General features: G+C 33.6%; 2 protein-coding genes across 7 annotated transcripts in view; one reads left to right on the forward strand and one right to left on the reverse strand.

Moving 5' to 3' along the window:
- LOC114333597 (protein sickie) overlaps positions 1 to 27,501 on the forward strand; it is an 823,608-nt gene that overhangs the window by 116,027 nt on the left and 680,080 nt on the right. The window lies entirely within an intron of this gene.
- On the reverse strand, positions 18,065 to 25,594 carry LOC114333629 (slit homolog 1 protein). Of its 3 annotated transcripts, XM_050651217.1 has the most exons (5): positions 25,448 to 25,594; positions 23,691 to 23,953; positions 21,439 to 21,759; positions 19,211 to 19,321; positions 18,065 to 18,353 (listed from the first exon to the last, which is right to left on the reverse strand). In XM_050651217.1, coding segments are annotated over exons 1-5 (942 nt in total). In that variant the 5' UTR covers positions 25,450 to 25,594; the 3' UTR covers positions 18,065 to 18,108. The 3 variants fall into 3 exon arrangements, with proteins under 3 accessions (XP_050507174.1, XP_028139367.2, XP_028139360.2); XM_028283566.2 differs by lacking the exon at positions 19,211 to 19,321 and having other exon boundaries at positions 18,065 to 18,464; XM_028283559.2 differs by lacking the exon at positions 18,065 to 18,353 and having other exon boundaries at positions 18,922 to 19,321; positions 25,448 to 25,593.

Consider the following 27,501-nt stretch of genomic DNA (forward strand, 5'->3'; position numbering starts at 1 on the left):
GATTAAGCTTCGCCACCACATTGTTGTAATTTTTTATGCTGAAACCTGCGTCATTGGAGTTCAATAGCTGAGATAGTGGGTTCATTGCTAGACAGAACCACAGAGGACTCAACGAATCTCCTTGAAACAGGCCCCGGCTGATTGCGACATTTTCAGTTTCGATGTTATTTTCACCAGGTTTTTGAAGGTGAATTGTTCACGGTCCATCGGTTTTATATATTCTCAATATATCTATAAGTTATTCATGCGGCCCTGAATCAAATGCCTTCTTGTAATCAATGAAGACAGTAAAAAGGTCTCTCTTTTTGGTCGATGTATACCTATTATTATTATAATTATTGTGTAGTATTATTTCTCTTTAAAATTAGATTGAATATACAATCCCTTCGTTATTACGTATGAATACCAAATTATCCTGTCAATACTTGTCGTTCGTCCCCTTCATCGAAACACGAGAGCCCACACGGCCTGTGCATTGGTCGCAGTCCTAACGCAAACATACGCAAACAACATACTTAATGTAAAATCTAAAATTAATTAGTATTCAACAGAGATAGCAAATTTATGAGTACCTACTAGATTCAATTAGTTAATGAAGTTATAGGATCGCCCCTACACGCATTCGTTTGTTCACTCGAGGCCCTTTTTCACCCTATAAATCCTTTATGTCCCCGCTCACTGTATCATTTTGCTGGACTATTAATTAGAATGTACGACACGTTTGGAGGCGAATCGCTATAGGATAGTCAAATGAAGACTTATTCAGCTAATCCAAAAGTGTTTTCGTTGAAAATAGTTTTGCACAGACATAGTTGCCATAAAAAGTGATACATGACAGTTTAAAAACTTCTCATCATTAATATTTTTATCCCTGTAAATAATGTGAAAAATCGGAAAAACAGTTAAATTTTATTTTCAAATAGACCAGAGCTAGAGCCTTTGAAAATAGTAAAAAGTGAATAGACTAAGAGCCGTTATAGGTGAAATTTCTTAATCATTTTAGGCACGATGGGACCCTATAACTTAAATAGTAGAACCTAAAAGAAAACGTTTGAACACTGTGCCGTCACTTTTCAGTGGCACATGCCTCGACAGTGGCGCATCAAACTTTCCACTTATGGACGGGATACATAAATTAAAAAATACCCTCCCTCACTACCAGAATTCAATTTTTTTCATATATTTAAGTTCTATGTGATTAAGACATAAGATTCATCGTAATTTTAACCTACCACCCCCTTTCCCCTGCCCCACCATCAAAACCTTTATTTTTCGATTTTATTTTTTTTTTTTGGTGGAATCTATTTTGAAATTTCAAAAAAATTCACAAGCATAGTTAAAGCTTTTATAAAACAGGTCTATTTTTTATAGACCTGTAGGTTGAGTGTACATAACCTTTAAAAATTTAAAAATTTTATTTTTTTTTTGGAAAAAAGTATATAACTTTTTTTTGGGGATAGCTTCAGGTCTTATTTTTTTCTTAATCTTGTGTATTTTATGAAACACTATATTTCTAATTTTTTTTCAAATTTTTCTGTAACGCTGGTCACCTTCTAAAATCCAAAAACTGTTTTTTAATGGGGTTTTGGGGGGTTTGAACGTGTTTCTCGCATTTTTAAATAATCTAAAGGACTCAGTTACTTCAAGTTACATATAACCTATAAAATCGAAATTGATTTGATATATTATGAAGTCTATAAAATAGGAAAATCCCCAAAAACCCCCCAAAAAACAGTTTTTCGGATTTTTTAAGGTGGCGAGCCTTACGGAAAAATCTGAAAAAAATTAAAAATATAGTATTTGATAAAACACACAAGATTAAGAAAAAATTAGACCTGCAGCTATTCTCCAAAAAAAATATTTTTTTTTAATTTTTTTGAGGTTATGTACACTCTGACTACGGGTCTATAAAAAATAGGCATGCTTTATAAAAGCCTCAGATATGCGTGTGAATTTTTTGATATTTTAAAATTGATTGGATCCCAGCAAAAATAAATAAAAACGAAAAATGAACTTTTTGATGGAGGTGACAGGGGGAAGGGGGTGGTGGGTTAAAATTTAGCTGAATATTATATGTTAATCACATAGAACTTAAAAAAATAAAAAAATTAAACTCTATTAGTAAGGGAGGGTAGCTTTTAATTTATTTATCCCGTCCATAAGTGGAAAGTTTGATGCGCCACTGTCGACGCATGTGCCACTGAAAAGTGACGGCACAGTGTTCAAACCTTTTCTTTTAGGTTCTACTATTTAAGTTATAGGGTCCCATCGTACCGAAAATGATTAAGAAATTTCACCTATAGCGGCTCTAGTCTATTTGTTCTTTTAAGGGTTGCTGTTATTTTGGAACGTAATTTTTGATCAGTTTCGTTAATTTATTACCCAATTTTCTGCTCTGTAGGTCAATAGCTGCAGATTTTTTTTATTTTGTGTATTTTATCAAAAAATATATTTCAGTTTTTTCCAGATTTTTGCGTAAGGTGCACCGTCAAAACCCCGAAACACTGGTTTTTATAGGGTTTTAGGAAAATTATTGTTAAAAAAAAATGCATTGTTATGATATGTAAAGATATTCTACTGGTCTATAAAAAATAGAAAAGTTTTGTAAAAGCCTCAACTATGCGTGTGAATTTTTTAAATTTTTAAATTGATTGTAAGCCACCGAAAAAAAGTAAGTAGAAAAAAAATTAATGTTTTAAGGGGTAATGGTAAGGTGTGGTGGGCTAAAATTGCATTGAGTTTTATTTTTAAACACAAAACGTAACCTATCGATGTAACCTCACAAAATATCGCAAAAATCCTTTTAAAATCATTTAAAAAACATAGTTTTTCGTGGGTTTATTATACATAACCTAAAATAGCTTGATTTGATATAGCTCGAAGTTTATAAAACGCAGAAAATCCCCCAAACCCACTACAGAAGAATTTTTCGAGTTTTTGAAAATGGCGCAACTCATGCAAAAATCTGAAAAAACAGAAATATAGTTTTTGATAAAATATAGGAAATAAAAAAATTGTACTTAAAGAAAAGCTTGATTTGACATATAGTCCTGTCGCCAGGGGGGGTACAACGGCCTCGTTAATTCAGATGGACTTACTCAAGTTTTTTTTATGTATTTTGACCCGTAGAACACGAATTTTTTGGGTAACAGTTGATCCGGATGTCGATAAGATTGTTATAGACCAAGAACTTGAGGAATCAAATAACAGCGATTTTTGGCAAAACAAAACAATATTTTGTATTTTTTGGGCCATTTTAAGTAAAAAATATTTCTACAAGTTTTTTCGTAGGATGCACAGTTTTTGAGATAAACGCGGTTGAACTTTAAAAAAATCGAAAAATTGCAATTTTTGAACCCGAATAACTTTTGATTAAAAAATAAAATAACAAGTCTGCTTACCGCATTTGAAAGTTTAAGTCAAATTATATCGGTTTTGATTATTTGCATTGGTAAAAATTTGTTTTTTTATTGTTTAACAAAGCTATAAACACGTAGGGTTTCCCGTGCTTTTACATGCGTTTTAACGCATGTAACGTAGAAATAGACTTGATTGCACTAGTACCTATTCTACCTACTCGTTCGATTTTAAATGAGAAATCATAGAAACATCACTCACGCACTAGTTGTTTGTAGCTTTGTTTAACAATAACACAATAAATTTTTAGCAATGCAAATAATCAAAACCGACATAATTTGACTTGAACTTTCAAAGGCGCTAAGCAGAATTGCTATTTTATTTTTTAATCAAAAGTTATTCGGGTTTAAAAATTGCAGTTTTTCGATTTTTTGAAAGTTCAACCGCGTTTATCTCGAAAACTGTGCATCCTACTAAAAAACTTGTAGAAATATTTTTTGCTTAAAATGACCCAAAAAATACAAAATATTGTTTTGTTTTGCCAAAAATCGCTGTTATTTGATTCCTCAAGTTCTTGGTCTATAACAATCTTATCGACATCCGGATCAACTGTTACCCAAAAAATTCGTGTTCTACGGGTCAAAATACATAAAAAAAACTTGGGTAAGTCCATCTGAATTAACGAGGCCGTTGTACCCCCCCTGGCGACAGGACTAATAGCTTGAAGTCTATAAAATGGAGAAAATCGCCCAAATCCACTAAAGAAGAATTTTTCGAGTTTTTGAAAATGGCGCACCTTACGCAAAAATCTCTAAAAATCAGAAATAAATTTTTTGAGAAAAAAATTGCACTTGCACACCATTTACAAAAAAAAGTTATACGCTTCTTTTTGAAAAAAAAATGCATTTTTTCGTTTCGAATAACCCACATTTACATGTCTATAAAAAATGATAAATTTTGGTATAGCCTCATCTAGGTCTGGATCCCGCGTATGAAAAAAAAAGTTGATTAATAGCAAGCTGAAAATTTGTTAATAGCTTAAGGGTGTCTAGTCGGACAAACTTTGATATATGGGAACACTGGAACAGGGTCAGTTTTAATTGTGGAACAGGTTAAAAATTTGGAATGGTCAGACCACGAAAACGGCACATGTATTTTATCCGACAGAACAGACTTAAACTCTTCGAACAGAGATTAAACTCTCATGCCAAAAAAAAGACTGCTATTTATCACTAAATGGGCGTTTTAATGAGTGGAACATGTCGAATATGTCAAATGACAGGAATTATGACAGGTGATAAATAGCAGTCTGATTTTTGCATGAGAGTTTAATCTCTGTTCGGAGAGTTTAAGTCTGTTCTGTCGGACAAAATAAATCTGCCGTTTTCGTGGTGTGACCGTTCCAAATTTTTAACCTGTCCACAATTAAAACTGCCCCTGTTCCAGTGTTCCCATATATTAAAGTTTATCCGACTATACACCCTTAAGTTATTAACAAATTTTCAGCTTGCTATTAATCAACTTTTTTTTCATACGCGGGATCCAGACCTAATCTATCTGTGTGAATTTTTTGAAATTTTTAGATCGATTGCAACTCACCGAAAAAAAAATAAAAACGAAAAAATACGTTTTTGGTGATACGTTAGGGACTAAAATTGCGCTGAATTTTATTATTTATTCATATACAACGTAAAAAATAAAACAAACTGAATTCTGGGAGTGAGGACATTCTGCCTAAATCTTAACGGGGGTACCCTTTATCCATAGTTTCCCACATAATCTAGTCCATTAAAATGTTACATTTTTTAAGACATACCTTGCATTTGTTAGAGGAGTCAGTTTTATTTCTTTAATGTGTAGGGGGGATCAGTAGAAGCTAAAGTTCAAGTTTTTGGTGTCGCCACCTTTGTCCCCCGGCCGCCATCTTGGAAATGGGGTGCAAAGGGGTTTTGCGCTATATCTCGTAAACTACCAACCCTCCGGAAAATCTAGTTAAACATAAAATGTAGCAAATTAAATTTTCTATAATTTTATTTTTATTACTTTTTATCGTCAAGTGACCAACAAAAAAGATAAAAAAAATATGTAAAAAATTTTTAACAAGTTTCCTTTTGGAAGTTATAACTTTCTTTCAGTTCATTTTAAAATAAAATAACATTATAGCAATTTTGTAGGTTTTTCAGCGAACAATTTCCACTATAAAGTTGTTTAATTCTATTTATTTATATAGGTTTTACAGCGCTCCAAACTTGACCAGATTCTCGAATGCTCATAGGAATACAATAAAAACAAAAGTTGGGCTTACTTTTCTATCTATATATATTTTTTATTCATACAATTTATTATGATTTTAACATTCCTATGCTATTATTAATCTGTTTTTGACCTTTCTCCCCACTATAAAACTTATAACCTTAAGCATATATAGAAAAGGCCCAAGAAGTTGTTTGAGGACAAATTCGCCGGTTCAGAAGAAGAATGACGCAACTGCAAAATGCAAAATTCTTAAGAAGAGCAAAAAAGAATTTTTGATATCAAAATCATAAAGTATGCACAAAATTAGCCATTCACCACACCGTGGTCAGGATCTTGAGATTTAAGCGTTTTTTGGGGTGTGCCGCTTGTTTATGAAGTAACATTAATTTTTTCGTATTGTATATTTTGACTTAAAATTTTCCAAAAAACTTCTTCATGAATTTTATTTTATTTGTGTATTGGTTAACAATATAAACTAAAAAGTTTGTCACTCAACTTTTTTAAGTAAATATGAAACTAACGAAATATGATGACAAAATGTTTAAAAACCAACAACTCTTTTTTTAATGTGTTTAAACATTTTGGACAAATTCCATTGTTATCTACATACCTCAAAGATTACCCAGTAAAATTTTCAAAGGGAAATATTTACAGCGACCAAAGATACAGCGAGGTAAATTTGAAAAATCATCAAAATTGATTTTCGGCATTTTTGTATAAAATTTGATTTTCAACATGTCCCATCAAAACTAGATAAAAATAAACTTCATATTCGGATTCAGCGACCTCGAAAACATAAAAATATACCAAAATTGGTCATTCACCTTAAATTTGATTTTCGTGGTCGGCATAGCGATTGCTGCCGATCGACTAATGTAAGATAGAAAAGTATTTTTTTTTCATTGTATTCCTATGAGAATTCGAGAATATGGTCAAGATTGGAGCGCTGTAAGACCTAGATAATAAATAAAATTAAACAACTTTATAGTGAATATTGTTCATTGAAAAATCCTCTACAAAATCGCGATGATGTTATTTTATTGTGAAATCAACGGAAAAAAGTTATAACCTCCAAAAGGAAACTTCTTACAAAATTCTCTCATATTTTTGTTTATAACTTTATTGTTGGTCACTTGACGATAAAAAGTAATAGACCTAAAATTCTAGAAAATTTATTTTGCTACATTTTATGTGTAATTAAATTTTCTGTAGGATTGCTAGTTTACGAGATAGAGCGCGAAAGCCTTTGCACCCCTTTTTCCAATATGGCGGCTGGGGGACAAGGGTGGCGACCCCAAAAACTTGAACTTAAGCTTCTACTGAACCCTCCTTCACATGAAAAAAATAAAATTGACTTCTCTAAGAAATGCCCTAATGTAACATTTCAATGGACTAATCGATTAAATTCAAATTTGGAGAAATTTAAGTTGATGTGTCTTTCAAATGAAAATAGTCTTCCCTAAATTCAGTTTTTCCAGTTGTTTATAACATTGATTACCTGATAAATCTTTCTGCAGTATGTACATTTCTCAACAATTGAAGTGGATATTATGAAAATGTGTATTTTATTTTTTGTTCATAAGGTCAAATATAAAAATGGAGTGATATAAAGATTTATTTTTACTTCGTATTTTCATACAGATGAACCGAAAGAAAGAAATTCTTTAAGAAAAAAAAAATAGAAAATAAACAAAAATTGTAAAATTAACAACCTAAAATTTCTATTCCTGCTCAATTTCTAATATCCCGAAAAGAAAAATTAATAGTGTGTGGGTCCACCTCTGTTTCGCCTTAGCGCTCTAACTCTATTTGGAAGACCTCTTAAAATTATTGATGAACTGCTGCGGTATACGTTCCCAAATCGCGCGTAATGTATTGGCCAACTGATCTAAGGTTTGGGGCGGTTGAAGGAGCCTGTTTTGTTGCCTAGACATTTCGGCTCAAACATATTCAATGCAATTCATATCAGGTGAACACGGTGGCCACTCCATTCTTGTAATGCCATGAGCTTCTATACACTCGTTGACAATTCTCGCACGGTGAGGGCGAGCATTATCATCAATCAGAACAAATTGTTCGTCTATTGCACCAAAAAATGGAACAACTATTGGTACTATGACTCTGTTTTGATATCGTGTAGCAGTCATTGTCTCATTAATTAAGACGACTAAGTCCGTGGGACCGTCAAAACGTATGCCTCCAAACACGCAAACGGATCCACCTCCAAAAAGAGTGGTTGGGACTCTCAGATTTTCATTGTAACGCTGTCCTCTTTCCCTCCACACCAATATTCGGTTATCATTCGTATACAAACGAAATCTGTACTCGTCAGTAAAGAGACAATTCCTCCAATTTTCGAAATTCCACTGATAGTGTTCCATCGTCTAGCGATATCTGCATGCACGCTGCTCCCTAGTTAGTCGTGGATGGGTAGCGCGCCTCTAGCCCTTAAATTGGATGCATGTAACCGTCTTCTGACAGTTTGACTGGAAATCGCTCGTCCAGTAGCATGCCTGAAGATACTGTTAATTCTGGAAGCCGTGAATGTTGGGTTTCTTCTTGCCGTCAGAACTACAAAACGGTCTTGCCGACGAGTTGTAGATCGTTCTCTTCCTCCTCCATGCCTGTATGTTGCAGATCCAGTTGCTACATACCGATTCGATGCACGACTTATCACACTTTGCGACACATTTAGCCTCATAGCAACCTCTTGTTGAGTTATGCCTTGTTAGATCCAACGAACTAATTGCTCGAGCTGCACTAGTTCTAAACGTCTTTGGGGCATAATGTTTTTGTGATAAATAGATTTCTTGACTTATTGACAACTGGTAAAGCCAATACAAGCACTTTTATACGAATGATATATTCATGTTTGGAACAACATTTCCCTCTTTGTACGAGATAAGGGCCGATAAGAACAGGGAGAAAAAAACCACATGCAAAAAATATTGGCAATAAAGAAAGCATATAGAGTATAGTACAGGCAATTATTTTAAAAATAGTTTTATATGCTAATTTTAGGAATTTTAAAATTATCCACTTCAATTGTTGAGTAGTGTATTTAACCTACTGAAAGATAATTACACAGAATGGTAAATAAGCTTCCACCGAATCATCTCAAGTATCATTTCTCGTATTAACATATTATCGGGTGAATATCTCAACATCTCCGTTATCACTCGAGCGCGTTACTGTCTAACGTTGCGTCTAAAGCGGCGCAAACAACGGAGTAAAAGTTACAGCTGTTAAGGTTTAATCAAGTAAAAGCTAAACAAGAAGTCTGCATATACATCCAAACGCGTCAGAATATTTAGCAGAGCTAATTTTAAATGCAGTCAACTACATTCAGCTGTCGCTTCCATTTACTCGTATACCTACTAATGCACATTATTTTATAATTATTTTGACTAATGTAAGTCATGTTTGTGCATGTTCGTTATAATATGTATGGTGTGTATACAGAAATGTACGCAATATTGTCAACGGAAGAAAAGAAAAACGTTTCATTATTAGCGAAGATTATTATATATGTTACAGTTCAAGTAGATTATCCAGTTGGAGTTGACTCCAACTAGTTGGAGTCAACTCTAACGGCTGGTTTCAGTAAAAGTTGATTATAAATATAAAATGAAGATTTATATTCAACATTTACTAGTAAAAGTAGACTCCAACTAGGAAAAGTATACTCTTCCCAATGCCATTTAGTAAAAGTTGATTCTGATTCACACAAACAGCCGATTCTAGAAATTAAATGTTACTGAATATATGTTCAAATTAGTCTAGGCTGTATCGTCGCCCCCGTTAGGTAAATTACTCCGATTCGAATTTTTTGCACAAACTTACTCAAAAAGAGGTCCTTATAACAAATCTACTGGGTGCCAGGCAGTACCTTGATCGATAAATTGTTTAAACAATTTTTTTTAGACAAATTCACAAAAATAATTTTTTCACTTCGAACAATTTTTTAGATCATTTGGGTTATTCTGAGCAAAAAAGGTATTTTGTGATTTTTCTCTAAAATTGATTGTTGTCGAGTTATACGCGATTTAAAATTTGAAAAATGCGAAAACAGCCATTTTCAAGGCTTAATAACTCGGTTAAAATCCATTATTATGAAAGTCAGAAAGTGACCAAATCAAAGTTTATAGCCTCCTCTATAAGATCCAGCAGAAATTTTTGTCACTATTTTATTACTAAGCTTTATCTTTAATTATTAACAATGAGCGCTAAGTGCGTATTAGGCGGCCGTCAATGGTGAGTGCTAAAGAGATGCACCATTCCAGCCGTCCAATGGTGAATCTCACTCGCACTCACATTGACGGCCGCCTCAATACACGGTTAGCGCTCATTGTTGATAATTAAAAATAATATCTTATTAATGAAATAATGACAAAAATTTCTTCAGGATCTTATAGAGGTAGCTTTAATCTTTGATTTTTTTTAGTTTCTGACTTTCATAATATACAGGGTGTCCCGAAAAGATTGGTCATAAATTATACCACGCATTCTGGGGTCAAAAATAGTTCGATTGAACCTAACTTACCTTAGTAAAAATGTGACCATAAAAAAAGTTATAGCCCTTTGAAGTTACAAAATGAAAATCGATTTTTTTCAACATATCGAAAACTATTAAAGAGCCCCCCAAACTTTTGTGTACGTACCAATTAATCCATTATTGTGGTACCATTAGTTAAACACAACGTTTTTAAAACTTTTTTGCCTCTTAGTATTTTTTCGATAAGCCAGTTTTTATCGAGATCCGGCTTCTTTTTAAATTTATTTACATAAAAATTTTATGGGGATTTTGTTCCTTTAAACCACCCAAATGTTTGTGTACGTTCCAATTAAGCTATTATTGTGGTACTATTAGTTAAATACAGTGTTTTTAAAACTTTTTTGCCTCTTAGTCTTTTTTTGATAAGTCACTTTTTATCGAGATGAGGCTTCTTTTTCAAAATATACCTAAAAATGTAAATTATAATAATAAATTTTCAGATTATTAACAGGTCTATATGTATAATCGTACTTAACCATATACAAATATGTGGTGGATTCGACAAATATTCAAAATATCTCGATAAACACTGGCTGATCGAAAAGGTACTACGAGGCAAAAAAGTTTTAAAAACATTGTCTTTACCTAATGGTGCCACAATAATAATTTAATTGGAACGTACACAGAAATTTGGGGGGGGGGTTAAGGGAACAAAACCCCCACAAAATTTTTATGGGGTGCACAAACTTCACTTTAATTTTTTTTTAAGATGTTGCTGCCATAAGAATGCCACATGCCCATTTTCAATAAAAAAATCTCTAAGAGTTTTCTGTAACTACAAAGGGATGTAACTTTTTTTGTGTGCACTATTGTATATAGGTAAGTGAGGTTCAATCAATCTATTTTTGACCCAAGAATCTGTGGTATAATTTATGACCAATCTTTTCGGGACACCCTGTATAATATCGTATGGCATTTTTGCCTTTCGGGCAGTTCCGGCGCCAATTATTACATCTTTAACCCTGTTTCAAGTAACTAGTGTCGATGTACAATAGCCCAGGGGGACCGACGGCTTAACGTGCTCTCCGAGGCACGGTGAGACGGCTCGTGTCATTATTGGAAATGAAAATGGTTTGTCTTTAGCAGGGCTCGAACCCACGTGCACTGGCGTATGAGGCCAGCGATTATGCCGTTACTCCACGGCCGCTCGCTCGACTTTCACAATAATTATCTTTAACCGAGTTATTAAACCTTGAAAATGGTTATTTTGGCCTTTTTCAAATTTCAAGTCGCTAATAACTCGACAGTCAATTTTAGAGAAAAAAGGCCCAACGGATCTAAAAAAAAATTTGTACGAAGTGAAAAAATTATGTATTTTTGCGAATTTGTTTAAAATCATTGTTTATCGCCAAACGTCACTAAACTCATTCATTATTGTACTCATTTGCCCTCATTTTCGGCAGTAAAGTAACACTTTGTTGTATTGAAAGAAGAATGTTACTTTACCTGCCGCGATAATTAATCAAATTAACCGAGATTGAATGTAAGTGGTCAATGGCAGCAATCGATTATTTATTTGAGTGAAATTAAAATTTATTTACTTTAATTATTAAAAATATTGGACAAAATTTATCTTATTATTAATAAAATTTATGTCAAAAAGTAAAATTCTGTAGTGTTTCGCAATTATGTTCATACAAAATAAATGAAAACTTTACAGATTTAGTAATTAGATAGGTATACAATATTGATAACTATCGATTAAACATCAAAACCGGCCATCATGCAAAAGTCATCTGTGATTACTGTCATTACTGTCATACGAATTTTTTATTTCGTCTAAAATTAAAAAAAATTCCTTAAAGTTGTAAGTAAATGTTAATGTTTTTTATGATTGACGATACAATTTTGTACGCACCACCTCAATACTCTTTATCGAACGCGTCTGTTGCTCTGCTCGTAATATCAGACTCGTTCGATAAAGAGTCACTTTACTGACTAACTTTACTGAAATTGGTTAAACAATTTTTCGACCGCGGTACCGCGTGACACCCTGTGTATTTGTTATAAGGATTGTTATACGGATGTATTTCTTTGAGTAAGTTTGTGCAAAAAATCGAATCAGAATAATTTACATAACGGGGGCGACGTTACAGACTATACTAATAAGTAGTTGAAACGGTCAATACAAAGAAACGCACACTCATTAAAAATGCACTTAAGATTCTCGTATAATCAACATTTGCTGAATCGATCCAGGAAGAGTCAACTCCAACTAGTAAAAGTTGATTTAAATTTTTAAAATCAACTTTTACTGCTCGTTTCAGTTGGAGTTGACTCCAACTAGTTGGAGTCAACTCTAACTGAGAATCAACTTGAACTCTAACATATATACGCTACACTAATATTAAATATTAACAAACTATTCTCATTTGTTCATGACATTTAAATCGAAAGCTTCCGTAGATTAAAGTTGGCAAGTTCTTTTTTGACTTTATTGAAGAAGCTACTTTACAAGAACTGGAAAGGTATTATACATAGACATTTTTCTCAAATTTTATTGTTGTGCCTTCCGATGTTCCTCAAGGATCTAATCTTGGGTCACTTCTCTTCAAGCGTTTATTAATAAATACAGGCGTCTTTTACCGGTAGTCTTTATCTTCTTCGTTACTAATCTTATTTAATTTATTAATTTACTCTTTGTAAATGAAGCTGTCTTTTATGTTTAATGAAAATTGTAACAAACTTCACAATGCAATGTCATCCATGCAATAATATGGATCTTAATCCAAACAAGTGCAAGACTATGACTTAAAATCTAGAAATGGAACTCTTATTAGTAATCTCTGTCCTCTAAAAAACATTTCTTATGTAAAAGATCCCTGTGACTTTAAATGATACTTTCTAATTTTCTCAGCACTTGAATAATGTTGTTAACAAGGCTTTTCGGGTGCTGGGCTTATTCAAAAGAATTACTAACTTATCAGCTTTGAAATCGCTTGACCATGCTCTTGTTGGCTTGTTGTATCTAGTCACAATGTCACAATTTTATAATATCCACATTTATTCTTTTTAGCTGGCCAAACAACAAGTAACCTACAAGCTAAATATCCTTAGTGTCCTAAATTTCAACTCCTGGATATTAAAAAGATAAAGTAAAGTTAAAGGACATTATATCCACTTATTGTATGCAAGAGAGATGTCTTTAGGAATCAAAACGATCAAAACTATCTACCAGAACCACACAATAAGAGTAAAAATAGAAGAACTGTATAGAGAATAACACAGCATTCCCTGTACCCTCTACTGTTTAACATGGTCATGGATTAAATAATAAAAAAGTATGAACTAAAAAAGGATAAAAAATGTAAGAAAAACGACAAGTATCCGGATATGCTGGCGATGTGATAATAAACCAACAAATAATTTAACATGGTAATTTTCCAAAAAAGACAAAATACATGGTTATAATAGTAAATCTACTAAGATGTAAATTAGAGCTGGAGTGTCAGTTTTTAGAACAATTTATGGAAGTTTATCTAGGCATCACACTATCTAGATACAGAGAGCTCGAGACAGAAGTAGGATATCAAGTGAATAGAGCAAATAGAGCTCAGGATGCCTGAGTGAAAAAATATGGAGGAATAAAAATATCAGAAAAAAATGAAAGGCAGATTACAAAACAGTCATTAAATCAATAACGACTCACGCGATAGAAATATATCCTGACCCAGACCGAACAAAAAAATGGTACAACTAGCAGAGATAAAAACCCTTACAAAAAAGCGGCGATAAGATACAATGGAACAGAACTAGAAGTACAGATGTAAGACGTAGATACAAATCGGATCACATCAAAGACTGGGTAAAAAGTAGAGGAGTAGATTAGAATAAAATGTTAATTTTTTATTGGCCTATTAAATGTGTCGAAATTTGTGTGCCAATCGTCGTTTTTCTTTTTTTGTCGTATCAGAATTATTTGACGTTGGCAATCACCATGAGAACTATCGCACGATTTTCTGTGATATGAAAGAAAAAAATATGTTGGTACAAGTTTGAATATTTCTTAGTCAAGAAGCTGGCCAAACTGGCTTCTTGGTTTCCTAGCCAAGAAACCAAGAAGCTGGCTTTTTCTTATACTGCTTTAAGTTTCTATTTTTATCTTGAGAATCATTGTTTCATGTCTAAATCATCTCAATGTGATCGCCCAAGAAGATATTTTTCTATAGTTAATAGTCTGTAATAGCTCATAATTTCATAATTGTTTTTAATTGTTCTAAAATGTAAAAGACTTGATCATAGTTTTTCTACTTTATCATCATATTTTTTATCTGAGGTCGGAGCATACTTTTGTGATATATTACTTTTCATTGAATATTTATCTGAATCAATATAACTATCAGATCACTAATAATTATATTATAGTGATTTTTATCCTGATATTCATTTTCTTTCTTAGCACTACCGAAAATGAGCTAATAATGTTCTTACCAAAACTGTGCCAAAACCAAAATAAAACTTTTTTTTATTACAAATTTCCAGCTGCTTTTTTTTGTTGTAAGTAAAATAGCACCTTTGATCAAAACTTCAAATTATCACTTTTGTGACAGTATACCTTAAGAGGAAACAGTAGCGATCAACAGGTAGCAAAAACGCGTTTCAAGATTCCTGCTGTAATTTTGAATATTTTTTCGAGATATTTGGCACACGTATTCGTAATATAATAAAGAATGGCGGTACAGAGCCCAATTTGAAAAATATATTAATATGTGGAAATTACTCTGTAATTAAATACAATATTAATAAAACGAGCCTGTACCGCTATTAAGAAGAACAAAAAAATACACCTTCTTCAAATAAACTTTTTTATCCGATGCCTAGATTTTGTGTCATTTTGGAACTACTAAAATTTTTTATTTCATTAGTAGTTCCAAAATGACACAAAATCTAGACATCGGATAAAAAAGTTTATTTGAAGAAAGTGTATTTTTTTGTTCTTCTTAATAGCGGTACAGGCTCGTTTTTTAACATTGTATTTAATTACAGAGTAATTTCCACATATTAATATATTTTTCAAATTGGGCTCTGTACCGCCATTCTTTATTATATTACGAATACGTGTACCAAGTATCTAGCAAATTACAGCAGGAATCTTGGAACGCGTTTTCGCTACCTGTTGATCGCTACTGTTTCCTCTTAATAAAGTATTTTATCATTTTATTGATACATACTATCACTTTAACATTACTTGTTTACCTCGATTTACCTCGATTAAACATTGTGTTGCACTCCCGAACCTATTTTGATTGTCGTGTGGCATATCCGCGCTAAAACGATACACTTAAAGAACCTTGTTTGGTAAATCTTAATGGATCTTATACACGAATTTAATTAAAGGGCTTATGATAAGGGTGGGAAGGGAAGTTTAGGGGCGGTGGTCGGAAAAGCTGCTTTGTAATCGAGAATGTCGGCTGGTGTGAAAATGAAAACTCCCTTTGTTGTTGCTATATTACTAAACGAGACAATTTCCCAAAGTGGATCTGGTCGTGAAGTGAATTAGAACAATATCAGCGTTAGCAATATAAGACGGTTGTTTATATATAGCTGCTTTTTTATCTAGACCTTGCGTTGTATATCCAATAGAGAATTTATCTTTTTAGTCCAGTCGTCAAAGAATTGACCTCTATAAATCATACCAACAAGCTGAATTTTGCTGAAAATTCCACACCTGTAATTTTGAACCAATCAAAATACGTTATTTTGACAGATCACCATGGCAACGGAGGTATTTTATCGGAAATTTTTTGCTCGTGGGGTACCCAACAGCGAATTATAGTGGAAATTTTTTGACGTTTACAATAACAGAACATTTTTGACAGACTGGTTTTTATTTGTTTACATAATTTAGTTTTGATTCATTTTCTATCACTTGTAGTTACTCAAAAGTTATGTAAAATTGAAGAATATACTATTTTCTATCTTGAAATGGTATTCCCATGCAACTACAATGAGTAGAAATTACGAATTTGAAAGCCTAAATAATTGCTGACAAAGCTATGGCGCGCTATTAATCTGTTCATGCAGCTTTGGATTTTTAAATGCAAATTTGGTGTGGAATTTTCTTACCGAATACCACGCGAAGACAAATTAATATCCGTAAATTTTTTTTTGGTCATGAATATTTTTAGAAAATTTCCCTCGTCTGCGACTCGGGAAATTTTCAAAATATTCATGATCTCAAAAAAATTTCCGGAAATAATTTGACCTCTAGTGGTATTACTAGTGAAAATTGTTGGTTGCTTGAAACGTTGTTTCTGAGGCAACGGTTCATTCTACACAAAAAGTGCTCATAAACAATTTTGTTAAAAATGATACTATATTTCTTGTTTGAAACATTGTTTTCTATGACCTACAGAATCTTGGTAAATCGATGTTTTCCATCCCCCCCCCCCCTAGGGAGGCGATGGATTTAGGTGAAATTTTGGGGGTAGGAGTGATCAACTTTTTTTGCATCTTTTTTTGAGTCCAAAAATTGTGAACGGTAATGGTGAAAATTAATATTACCGTTGATTGATGTATTGGGGGTTACCGTTGATGTACCCATATTAAAATTTCAATCAACGATATTACTCAGAAACCTGTAGTTTGTGCAGAATTCATGGGTACGTATCAGCTATTTGCTATTCAACTTCGCTTTAGAACATGCAGTTAGAAAACATAACCAGAATTAAAAAATGAGTACCCAGAGAATGCTATTATCTTTTGCTGACAATATCGACACAATTCCGCTATCCACCAGATGTGTGAAAGAAGTTTTTACCCTTTTCGCAAGCGAGGCCAAGGAAATTGGCCTTAAGGTCAACGAAGATAAGACATAGTACATAGTAGTTACCAAAAATCCAAGACAAAGAATTAGATAAATCATTTCGATAAATGAATACAATTTTGAAGTTGTCAATATTTGAAAGCAATGATTACAGCCGAAAACAGTTATGAAAGAGATGCAGCAACTAGAATCATGCCAGGAAATGGAGTGTATTACTCCCTAGCGACGCTTACGTTAAAATTGCTCTCAAATGCAGCTAAAACAAAGGCTATATAAAATTGCACAAGATCGGCAAGACTGGAGGAAACTAGTAAACACGACCTCCAGGGTTGTAGAGTTGTAGAGCCAAGATGGCCAAGAAGAAGCTTGTACGGGGACACTGGGCAGAGGAAGTTTTAATTGTGGAACAGCTTAAAAATTGAAACGTCAGACTATGAAAACGTTCCATGTATTTTGTCGGACTGAACTTCCAATTGATTTGTTACCATTTCATTAAAATCTCATGCAAAAAACAGACTGGTATTTATCCAGGACGCGGGATTCAGGCCTAATTCAGGATGACTCAAACATTAATTTTAAAATTGTTAACAGGAAAAAATCGCTCGTTAGGCTTTTCTTTTGTGACTAATTGTAAATAGCCAAAACCCCGCTTAGGTGTTTTTGGAAAAAAAAATAGATTTCAAGTTTTCACAAATAATTGTGAATGACTATGAAAATAAGATCAACCACTTACACATTCTTCTTCTTGATGTGCTTATCCGTGACGAATGTTGGCGATCACCATGGCAATTTTCTCTTTATCTGCAGCAACGCGGAAAAGCTGCACAGATGTTGTGTTGAACCAGGTTTTGAGAATTTTTAACCAGGATGTTCTTCTTCTTCTTCCTGTACCTCACGTTCCAAATATTTTTTCAGTTCCTCTCGGTTCTTCATTTTTCTGATCTGATGACTTCCGCATTTGTGACCTGGTCACTGGTCAGTCCACGGGATTTTCTAAGGTATAGCCACAAATGCTTTAAAAATGCTTCCACCTACACATTAGGTGAAGCTAATGTTCAAATTTGTACGCAGAAGGCTGGGTGATGATGATGAATGGTAAAAAGGGAGATTAGGTTAAGAGTATCACTTAATTTCAATTTATAATTTTGTAATTTATTATCCAGGTGTACATCTGTTAACAAGTTTTATTTTGGTCAACACTTATATAAGCCACACCCATGAATCTTCCACTTTTCTTAACTTCCTCAAATAAAGCTTTCACTTCGGGACAAGATTCATCATTGCGGTTAAAACTGAAGGTGAACAGCTTTGGGCAGTTATCTAACAACTTCTTCAAATCCAGCCCTTTGACAGTTCGAGCTGGAATACCCAACGAATTAAGTTTCTTTAATCCTTTTGTTAGGTTTACGTCGAAAGGACCTTGGAGACCTGTGGTTCTAAGGTCGAGCTGATCTAATTTTTGGAGTCCGTCAAAAGTTCCGGGTTCGATCGATGTTATGGAAGTATCCTCCAACATTAAGAAGTTTATTTCTAAAACAGAAAGATACTCATGAGTCAATTTTTTCTTTTCTAAAAGTTTGAGTTTTAGGAAATTTGGATAACATGAGATGACTACCAAAAGTGTAAAACCGACGCTGGATGCCACATGATGAAAAGCTTGAAGTTTGTTCGAGCACTTGTGAAGCTTCGTCCCTGATTTGTGTTGTCCTTCACTCCTCTTCTAGACCAGCAAAAGAACTCAGTTCGTCTCTAGACATTAGGTGTGATTCACTCATGTTTATCAATATAGTCGTCAAACCAAGTCTATTAGTTATTATTAAGCACAATACAATTCAATCTTGTTCATGGTCTTTCGAACCGGATAAAAAAATCGTTTGAAAATGACTTTTTAGCTTATAAATCTTTATAATAGCTTTGATTTTTCTATGTCTAGCACTTATAGGTAGGCTCACTGAAAAGATGAAAAAAACACAATCTTAAAAAAACCTTTTATAATTTTTAGCAGTTATTTATTATCCAGTTTTGTATATGTTAACAAGTTTTGCTGCTGTCAGCACTTATATAAGATACACCCATGAATCTTCCACTTTTCTTAACTTCTTCAAATAAAGCTTTCACTTCGGGACATGACGCATCATTCTTCTTGAAACTGAAGACGAACAACTTCGGGCAATTGTCTAACAACTTTTTTAAGTCCAGCCCTTTAACACTTCTTGCGGGAATACCCAACGAATTGAGTTTCTTTAAGTCTTTTGTTAAGTTTACGTCGAAGGGACTTTGGAGGCCTGTGGATCTGAGGTCGAGCCGATCTAATTTTTGGAGATTGTCAAAAGTTCCAGGTTCAATTGTTGTTATGGAAGAATCATCCAATTCTAAGATCGTTATTTCTAAAACAAAAGGATATTTATTCGCAAATTTTAGTACTTCAAACCGAGCCAGCAGACCCTGATGAAGAAGTGGAAGGACTGTTAGCGCGCAGCATGTCAAATGTTTCTTCCAATCATGAGTTTTACTCCTACAGAATTCAAGAAAGAAATAAACAAACTTAATTCACGAGAGGCCCCAGGTTATGATTTAATCTCGTCACAAGTAAAAATATTCTCGTCACATATACTAAAACAACTTATTTGCTGGCTCAGTGGTAAGAGCGCCTACCTTTGGATCGAAAGGTCCGAATGGTCGTGAGTTCGAATCTCACAAGGGTCAGGGAGTTTTCGTTTATTATAAATTAATAAATGAAAATAGTTTATGTCCTTGTGGGATCGGTACTCACCGGAGGGACCGCAGACGTTCGGATACAATTAGCGTCTCTTTGCAAAGACAATGACGTCGACTTTGCAAAGTAACAAGACACTTACTCAACACACACACTAGATATGACACTAGGTACCTAACTGCAAAAAGTCACCGTACCTACCATGCCAATGGCCATTAGTTGTCGAGGCATTAGCTAAATAAATAAAAAAAAAACTTATTTGCAAGACCATTACTATGCTAATAGCTATCTGCTATATGAGAATTCACTGAAATCATTATGATCCTTGAGACAGGAAAAGAGCTCAATGAAGTAACATCTTATCGACTCATCAGTCTACTCCTAACCGTAAGCAATATTTTTGAAATACTGCTGCTACAAAGGATATACGCAGATCATAAATTCCTATAGGTCTGGATCCCGCATAAGAAAAAAAAATTGATTAATAGCAAGCTGAAAATTTGTTAATAGTTCAACGGTGTCTATTCGAACAAACTTTGATATATGGGAACACTGGAACAGGGGAAGTTTTAATGGTGGAACAGGTTAAAAATTTGGAACGGTCAGACCACGAAAACGACACATCTATTTTGTCGGACAGAACTTCCAATTGATTTGTTGCCCTTTCATTAAACTCTCATGCAAAAATCAGACTCATGTTTACCACCAACTGAGCATTTTACTGAGAGGAACACGAAGAACATGTCAAATAACAGGAATCATGTTTGTTAGTAATAGTAGTCTGATTTTTGCATGAGAGTTTAATAAAAGGGTAACAAATTAATTGAAAGTTCTATCCGACAAAATGCATCTTACGTTTTCGTAGTCTGACGTTCCAAATTTTTAACCTGTTCCACCATTAAAACTTCCCCTGTTCCAGTGTTCCCATATATCAAAGTTTGTCCGACTAGACACCGTTAAGCTATAATTTCAGCTTGCTATTATTCAACTTTTTTTCTTATGCGGCATCCAGACCTACTATAACATTACTACCAAAACATCAGTTTGGTTTTCGAGAAAATCACTCCACTACACAACTCCATCGAATGATAAATGAAATATCAAAAAATCTTGAAGAAAATAAATACTGCAACGCTATATTCCTAGACATCTCACTCTTCTGTGGTGGGCACTCAATAACAAAGGAATCCCTGAGGAATATGTAAATATTGTGAGAGGTATGTGTGAGGGAGTAACAACTAGGACAGGGGTGGGAGAGACTGATAAATTTCATGTGAAAGTATCATTGCACTAAGGCTCGATGCTTAGTTAATCTCGATGGCACTAAGTTCCTGGAAGAAGTAGAAGAGGAAGACCTGGGGGAGACGTTTAGTCAGGACATATCTGTAAAGGGGAATGATGTTGATATGATCCAAGATACAAACTTATGGAGAAATGAAATTGGAGAAGCCGACCCCGCGTAGGGATAATGGCAAAGAGAATAATGATGATGAAGTACTTTTAAGTAGGCTCTCTGAAAAATGGTGCAAAGACACTATTTAAAAAAGAACTTTCTATGACCAATAGGAACCAAGATAGCAATTTCTTAAAATCATGTTTACATTTCCACGGAAGATCTAAATTATTATTTACATAAGAAAAAACCTGACTTGATTCGAAATAATAAACATTGGAACGATAGATCTTCAAAATCTTTTAACAACTGATAGAAATATACCCAAAATACTAAATATATGCAATAATAAGCCCACTGCTTTAGGTAAATAGTTATTAATAATATCAAGTTACCTTGATTGTTCTGGAAAGCATCACTAGGAACTTTTTCTAAGCGACCCTTTGTCACCATTAACGTTTCTAATTTCCTGAGATCCTGCAACAGCCTTTTTGTCAATTGTACTTTCACTTTGGTACTTCTGAAGCTCTCCAGTTTTTCCAAACCATCCAAATCTCCTTCCTTGATCTCAAAAGTATCTTTTCTAAACGAAGCACTTTCCAAATTTTTGGCATTTTTAAGTGCTCCATTCAGAGAGGGGATTTTTGAGTCACCTATTTCTAGATATGTTAATTTTGGCATTTCCGGCAGGACAAACTTTTCCAAATCTCCTCCATCTAAAATAAAAAAAAATATTTATAATTTTTACAGAAAATATGCACTTTTTTGATACGAAAAACATTGATTTTGAAATTTGAAGCTATAGTCGGTTCTCTAAACTCAGACACAACTGGCTAGTGATTTTAGTAAATAATTTTGCCAATATGGTAAAATTGGCAAAAAATAATTACTAAATAGTTAATAATTACTAGTTAGTAATTTTGCCAATTTTGGCAAAATTGGCGAAAAACAATAAAATTACCTAATAAAATCACTAGCCAGTTGTGTCTGAGTTTAGAGAACTGACTATACCCTCTTGAAACCAATTTTAAAACTGAAGGAAATCATGTCCTTTCATGCTGCAATTCATGTTGCAAAATTTCAAAAATTGAATGAGCGAAATAATAATGATTTTGGAGTTTACAAATGATTTAAAATCACTGCAGCATCTGTAAACTCTCTTCTTCTTCTTCTTTTTCTTCTTCTTCTTCTTCTTCTTCTTTTTCTTCTTTTTCTTTCTTGTACGTAGGCTTTAAAGCCTTTTCTTCTTTAATATTAGCCTCCGAAATTGTTTAAATTATCGCACCATATTTTTCTTGGTCTGCCAATACAGTAAAACTTCCGTTAACCGAAACCTTTTTAACCGAAACATCGTTTAACCGAAACGGCTGGCATTTTTAATAATTTTGTCAATAAAAAGGAAATTTTTATCTCAAAATGGAAACAATTCGATGTTAATTTGTCAACATTACTTTTATACAACTAAAGAGAGGAATTAAATATATGAAATCACCTCATAGTATTTTTTAATGCCAACTTTGACCAAGAAGACTATGTAATATGATACAAGAAGAATACAAAAAAACAATGTTATTTTTAACCGAAATTCTTGTTATCCGAAACGCCCCCCCCCCCCAATTATTTCGGTTAACGGAGGTTTTACTGTACTTCTTCGTCCGTTTGGTGACTTATCTCGTGCTATTCGTACTATCATATCCTCTGCCATTATTCTACTAATGTGTTCGTTCCACTCCTATTTCCGTTTTGTCGCCCATCCACTTATGTCATCTACATTGCATGCTCTTCTTATGTTTTCGCTTCTCTCCCTATCCAACAGACTTTTCCTTGTTATTTGTCGACGTATTTTCATCTCTGTTGTTTCTAGTAATCGTCTCGTTTTAGATGTGTCAGGACTTGTCTCCGCCGTGTATGTCAATATATGTCTAATTGCTGCTTTATAGATTCTTACTTTTGTGTCTTGTCTTAAGTGTTTGTTCTTCCAGATTGTGTCATTAAGAGATCCATCCGCTTTACTTGCTTTTAAGCTTTGTTGTCTTACTTCTTCTTTAACATCTCCGTAACTAGTTATACCTGTTCCCAGATAGCTAAACCTTGCTTCCTGCTTTATTATTTTCATTGTATTTAGATGTTGTCATACATTTGATACATTTGGTTTTTTCTGCTGGTATTATCATATTGTATTTCTTGGCTGTTGTATTGAAGATGTGTGTTAATCTTTGGAGATCATCTTCTGTCTCGGCGATTAATGCGGCGTCGTCTGCATAACATAATATTTGGATTTCTTTGTTCCCATTCTATAACCATGACCTTTACTTACTGCTTCTATTATTTCGTCCATTATTATATGAAAGAGCAGTGGGCTTAATGAGCCACCTTGTCTGACTCCGCTTTGTACTGGTATAAACTGTGTTAGTTTTCCATTTATCTTTGCCTGTATTCGATTATGAAAGTAGATGTTTTCGATGGTTTGTATAATATCTGAAATCTCATGTGATGTGAATGAATGTGAATATGAAGTCTCAATCTACAAAATGATTTTTAAGTATGGAACACCTCAATTATCTCGGAAAGGCTATACGCTTTCGGCATTTGAAAAAAGTGGTCTGAAAGAAATGGTACAAAAATGGCTTTTATGCTCTCTACTTACTGATATTCATTGATGTCAATACCCCTCTTAGTTTAGGAAATGAGTTTTCGTCGATTTTTCCGGTACAATGCAAGAAATTTACATGGACAATCTTGGTCTGTGGTACTGGTCCATCTAGGGGCAATTCCTTATCATCTAATTTTAAGTTGTTGCAGTATATATCAGTATTATCGAATATTTCTTGGGTCTCGACTCTACATTTGTTGACTTCATCAGCTAGGACCGCATGAAGGCAGAATAGTCCAAAGATAAGTAGCTTCAACCTGAAAACATATTTTGTGAAAGTAATATATAATATATATAAAGCAATATTTTTACTTTTCGACCGCTTTTGTAGGGGAGCGCTCCGCGGATTTTTACCAAATTTTTGGTATATTATTGAACCTTAAAAAGTAGCCTATAGCTATTTTTAGCCCTCTAGACACTGGACCTGAGATATGCCCCTCGAGTGGGTCAAAAATAGCCGCTTTTGAAGAGCTATATCTCTGAGCGCAGTGGACCGATTTTAGCGTACAAGGTCTCATCTTGTTGCTATAATGTCAACTTTTTGATAGAATAATTTTCAACTAATTGTCAATATTTATCTAAACGACCAAAAAATGTATAAAGAGGCAAATGAAAGTGTTTTTAAATACTTTTCTATCGATCAATTGTAAATTAAACTTCATCTAGTAGATTCAAAGATACAGATGTTTAAAAAGAACCTGATTTTTGAAAATCGCATTTTTTGTCATTTTGTGAACTGATACTTTTGCCTGACGATATCAAATTTCCTAAAAATGTAAGTGAAAGTAGTTCTATATTTTATGTAAACAACAATCTTTACTTATTGGAGGTCTTGGAGCGAGACTTATAAGTAAGCCAGTTGGTTGTTGAGTTGGTTCCTGGCACATCCCATCTTCATCTTTCTTCCAATTCTCATTGTCCTCGGATTCATCTAGTTCCTTTTGGTCTGTTCCACAGATCTTCGCAGCATTCCGCCCGTCTGTTACATTTTCTGTAGTTTCTCCTACAAGTAAACCTTGTTTGTTTCTGCAATACTCCGTATTAATCTTTTCAGTTGCTCTGGATTTCTTAACTTATTGGTAGACATTTTTTACCTGTTTGTTTACGTAGGCGCTCTTTCTATGTTTTTCAACTGCTTTGATAGCTTTTCTTTTCAGATCAAGAGCACAAAAAAATTGGCCCTATTCAGACCGAAGTTATAGATCAATCAGCTTGAAGAAACTAATTGTAGCGATTATCAGTCGTTAATGATAGAAGAAATAGAGACGTATAGAATTGGAAGCCCGTGAGATCCTACTGGAAAATAATGCTTCTTGCAAAAATAAAAAAAGAAAACCGAAGAATAAGGAACAGCTTAATGAGAGTGAGATCATACTGGAATAATCAAAAATCAAAAACGAGCAAAGGAAACAAAGAACAGTGGATGAGGCAAATAATTTCTTTCGAAGCTCCGCTCAAAGTTTTAAAAAGTTTCCATCAAGAAATCAAGTTATGCTAAAAATAGATCAAGCAACTTTTTTACTGGATATGACATCCAAGTAACAGGGTATACTGCCAGCCTCTCTTTGACAGGAATGGACTTCCTTCAGTTGCAACCTATTCCTCCTGTTATAGAGGATAAGTAGAAATTGTAAAGAAAAGAATTGTGCTAAATTATTGCTAATACATATTTATATTTCCAATAAAGGACGAGAATACCTCTATTATCATAGTATTATATAAAATTATGAAATAATGTCATAGATACTCACATTGTATTGCCAAGATGTTCACTAATTACCGAGAAAGAATCAAAGCTTACATAACTCAAGAAGAGATCTGTTTATATATGCACATCTTGTTTATTTCTTATTTAAATCCAATAAAAATTTAACATAAATATATTTTGGTTAAGTCTTAGTAAAATATAGATAAATATGTTTTAATATAAAAAATTAAAAGGTCAAATGCTAACACTGCAAATGTTTGTTTTGAGGAAAATTGATACTGATAAAATTACATAACTTAATTATATCTGAACAAATATGAATAGTACGCTAAAGGAAAAATTGACCTTTATTAAAAAAAATTCAAAGACAGTTTATTTCTTAACTCCTGTATGTTTCCATCAACAGCGTTATAATAAATTGCATTTATTATTGAACTGCCCTGCATAACGCCAAACTGATTATCAGATATTTAGTTTTCTTCACGTATCCGTCTATCAATTTATTACTCTTTCCCTTATATTTATGGTGTAACTAAGTAGTTCTATGGCCGCTCAGTTTGTTGCATATCTCCCTTGTTTTTGTAGACAAGTACTAATATACTTCTTCTCCATTCGTCTGGCATTTGTCCCACTTGCAAATTCTATTAAATAAACCTGTCAGCCAACTTGTTTCTATCTCTCCTGCTGTCGCACATTTCCCAAAGATATCCTCTGGTCCGACTGCATTACCTTTATTTTTTTAAATACTTGAACCACTTTCCCATTTGTTATTTTAGTGATTTTTTATTTTGATCTCGGATACATCTGATCTGATTAAAATATTTTGGTTTCTTTGCACTATTTTTGGCCATTTTGACGTTGATCATATAGATTTGTATACGCTTCTGCTTTCGCTTCCTTTTTGACGACATAGTTGTAAATATGTGTATCCGACCTATTTTCTTGTCACTGTTTATACAATTTTCCCTTACCCTTAATTTTTCTTCAACTTCGTTTGGCCATTACCAGGTCTCTTTAATCTCGAACTTTTTCTTGGCGTTATTTAAATATTTCAATATCAGTATCTCTAATGATACTGGCCATCTTCCTCCAAATTATATTAGGACTTCCTTTCATGGTCCAACACATTTGTTCTATTATTTTTGCCCTGAAAAGATCTTCGTTTTCATCTTTTATTATCCACCACTTCATTTTTTGTGTTTGAAACAAAGAAAGCGATAGACCACCCCAACCGATTGAAATACTATCCGAAAATAATACTCCAATCAACTAAGGTAGTTATCGCATACCCTAGCTTAGCTCGGTCTCTCTCAAGGTGTGTGTTCGTCTTGTCCTAATCTTAGATATGAACTCTGAAAATTTAGAATGGAAGTAAACAAAACAATGTTTTAACAATGTTTTATTGTTCAATAAAGATATAATAAAAATATGACTTATTAAATGCATTAACAAATATATTCAAATTCTTGCCAAAAACTAACAATTTCTGGATAATACTTATGGCTTTTGGTATCTGGTTCGATGGTAACTTCTTGATGTTGAATGGTACTGCTGTTGACTTCTCTTGATCTGGGCTAGATGGTAGGCCTCAGGTCAGTGCAGCTCTAGTTTACTGGTGGTGTTGGTCGCTGCAGTCTATTTGCGATGCGTCCATGAAGTCCTGCCTTTTCTTAGCATCACCGGCGATGAGGCTTGAAGCTCCCGAAGGGAGGAAGGTGATATTTATCCCAAAAACTAGAGAATAATAAAACACATATCAAAGTCAATAAGTAGAAACCAAAATGTGCCAAGTCTGCCATTCTTTTAAGAAATAATCGTCCGAAAGATTAGCAGATGACAAGAATAAATTAAATGGAATTAAGATTGATACTACTAGTTAAAATTTGATTACTACAAGCATATTAATAGATGAAAAGAAATATAGAAACCAAACACATGGTTGGACATTTGGAGGTTAGAGAAAAAAATATTATAAAAACTGTTATAGTCCAGGAACCGAAGCTTGTCACCTCGCAATTTTTACAGAATGGATCGATTTGATTGAAAATTTGAGAATAAGCAGTGGATAGTCCAAGAATCAAAATCTATATGATGCCG

Source organism: Diabrotica virgifera, chromosome 5, assembly GCF_917563875.1.
Source record: "Diabrotica virgifera virgifera chromosome 5, PGI_DIABVI_V3a".
In the NCBI taxonomy this organism is placed as follows: Eukaryota; Metazoa; Arthropoda; class Insecta; order Coleoptera; family Chrysomelidae; genus Diabrotica; species Diabrotica virgifera.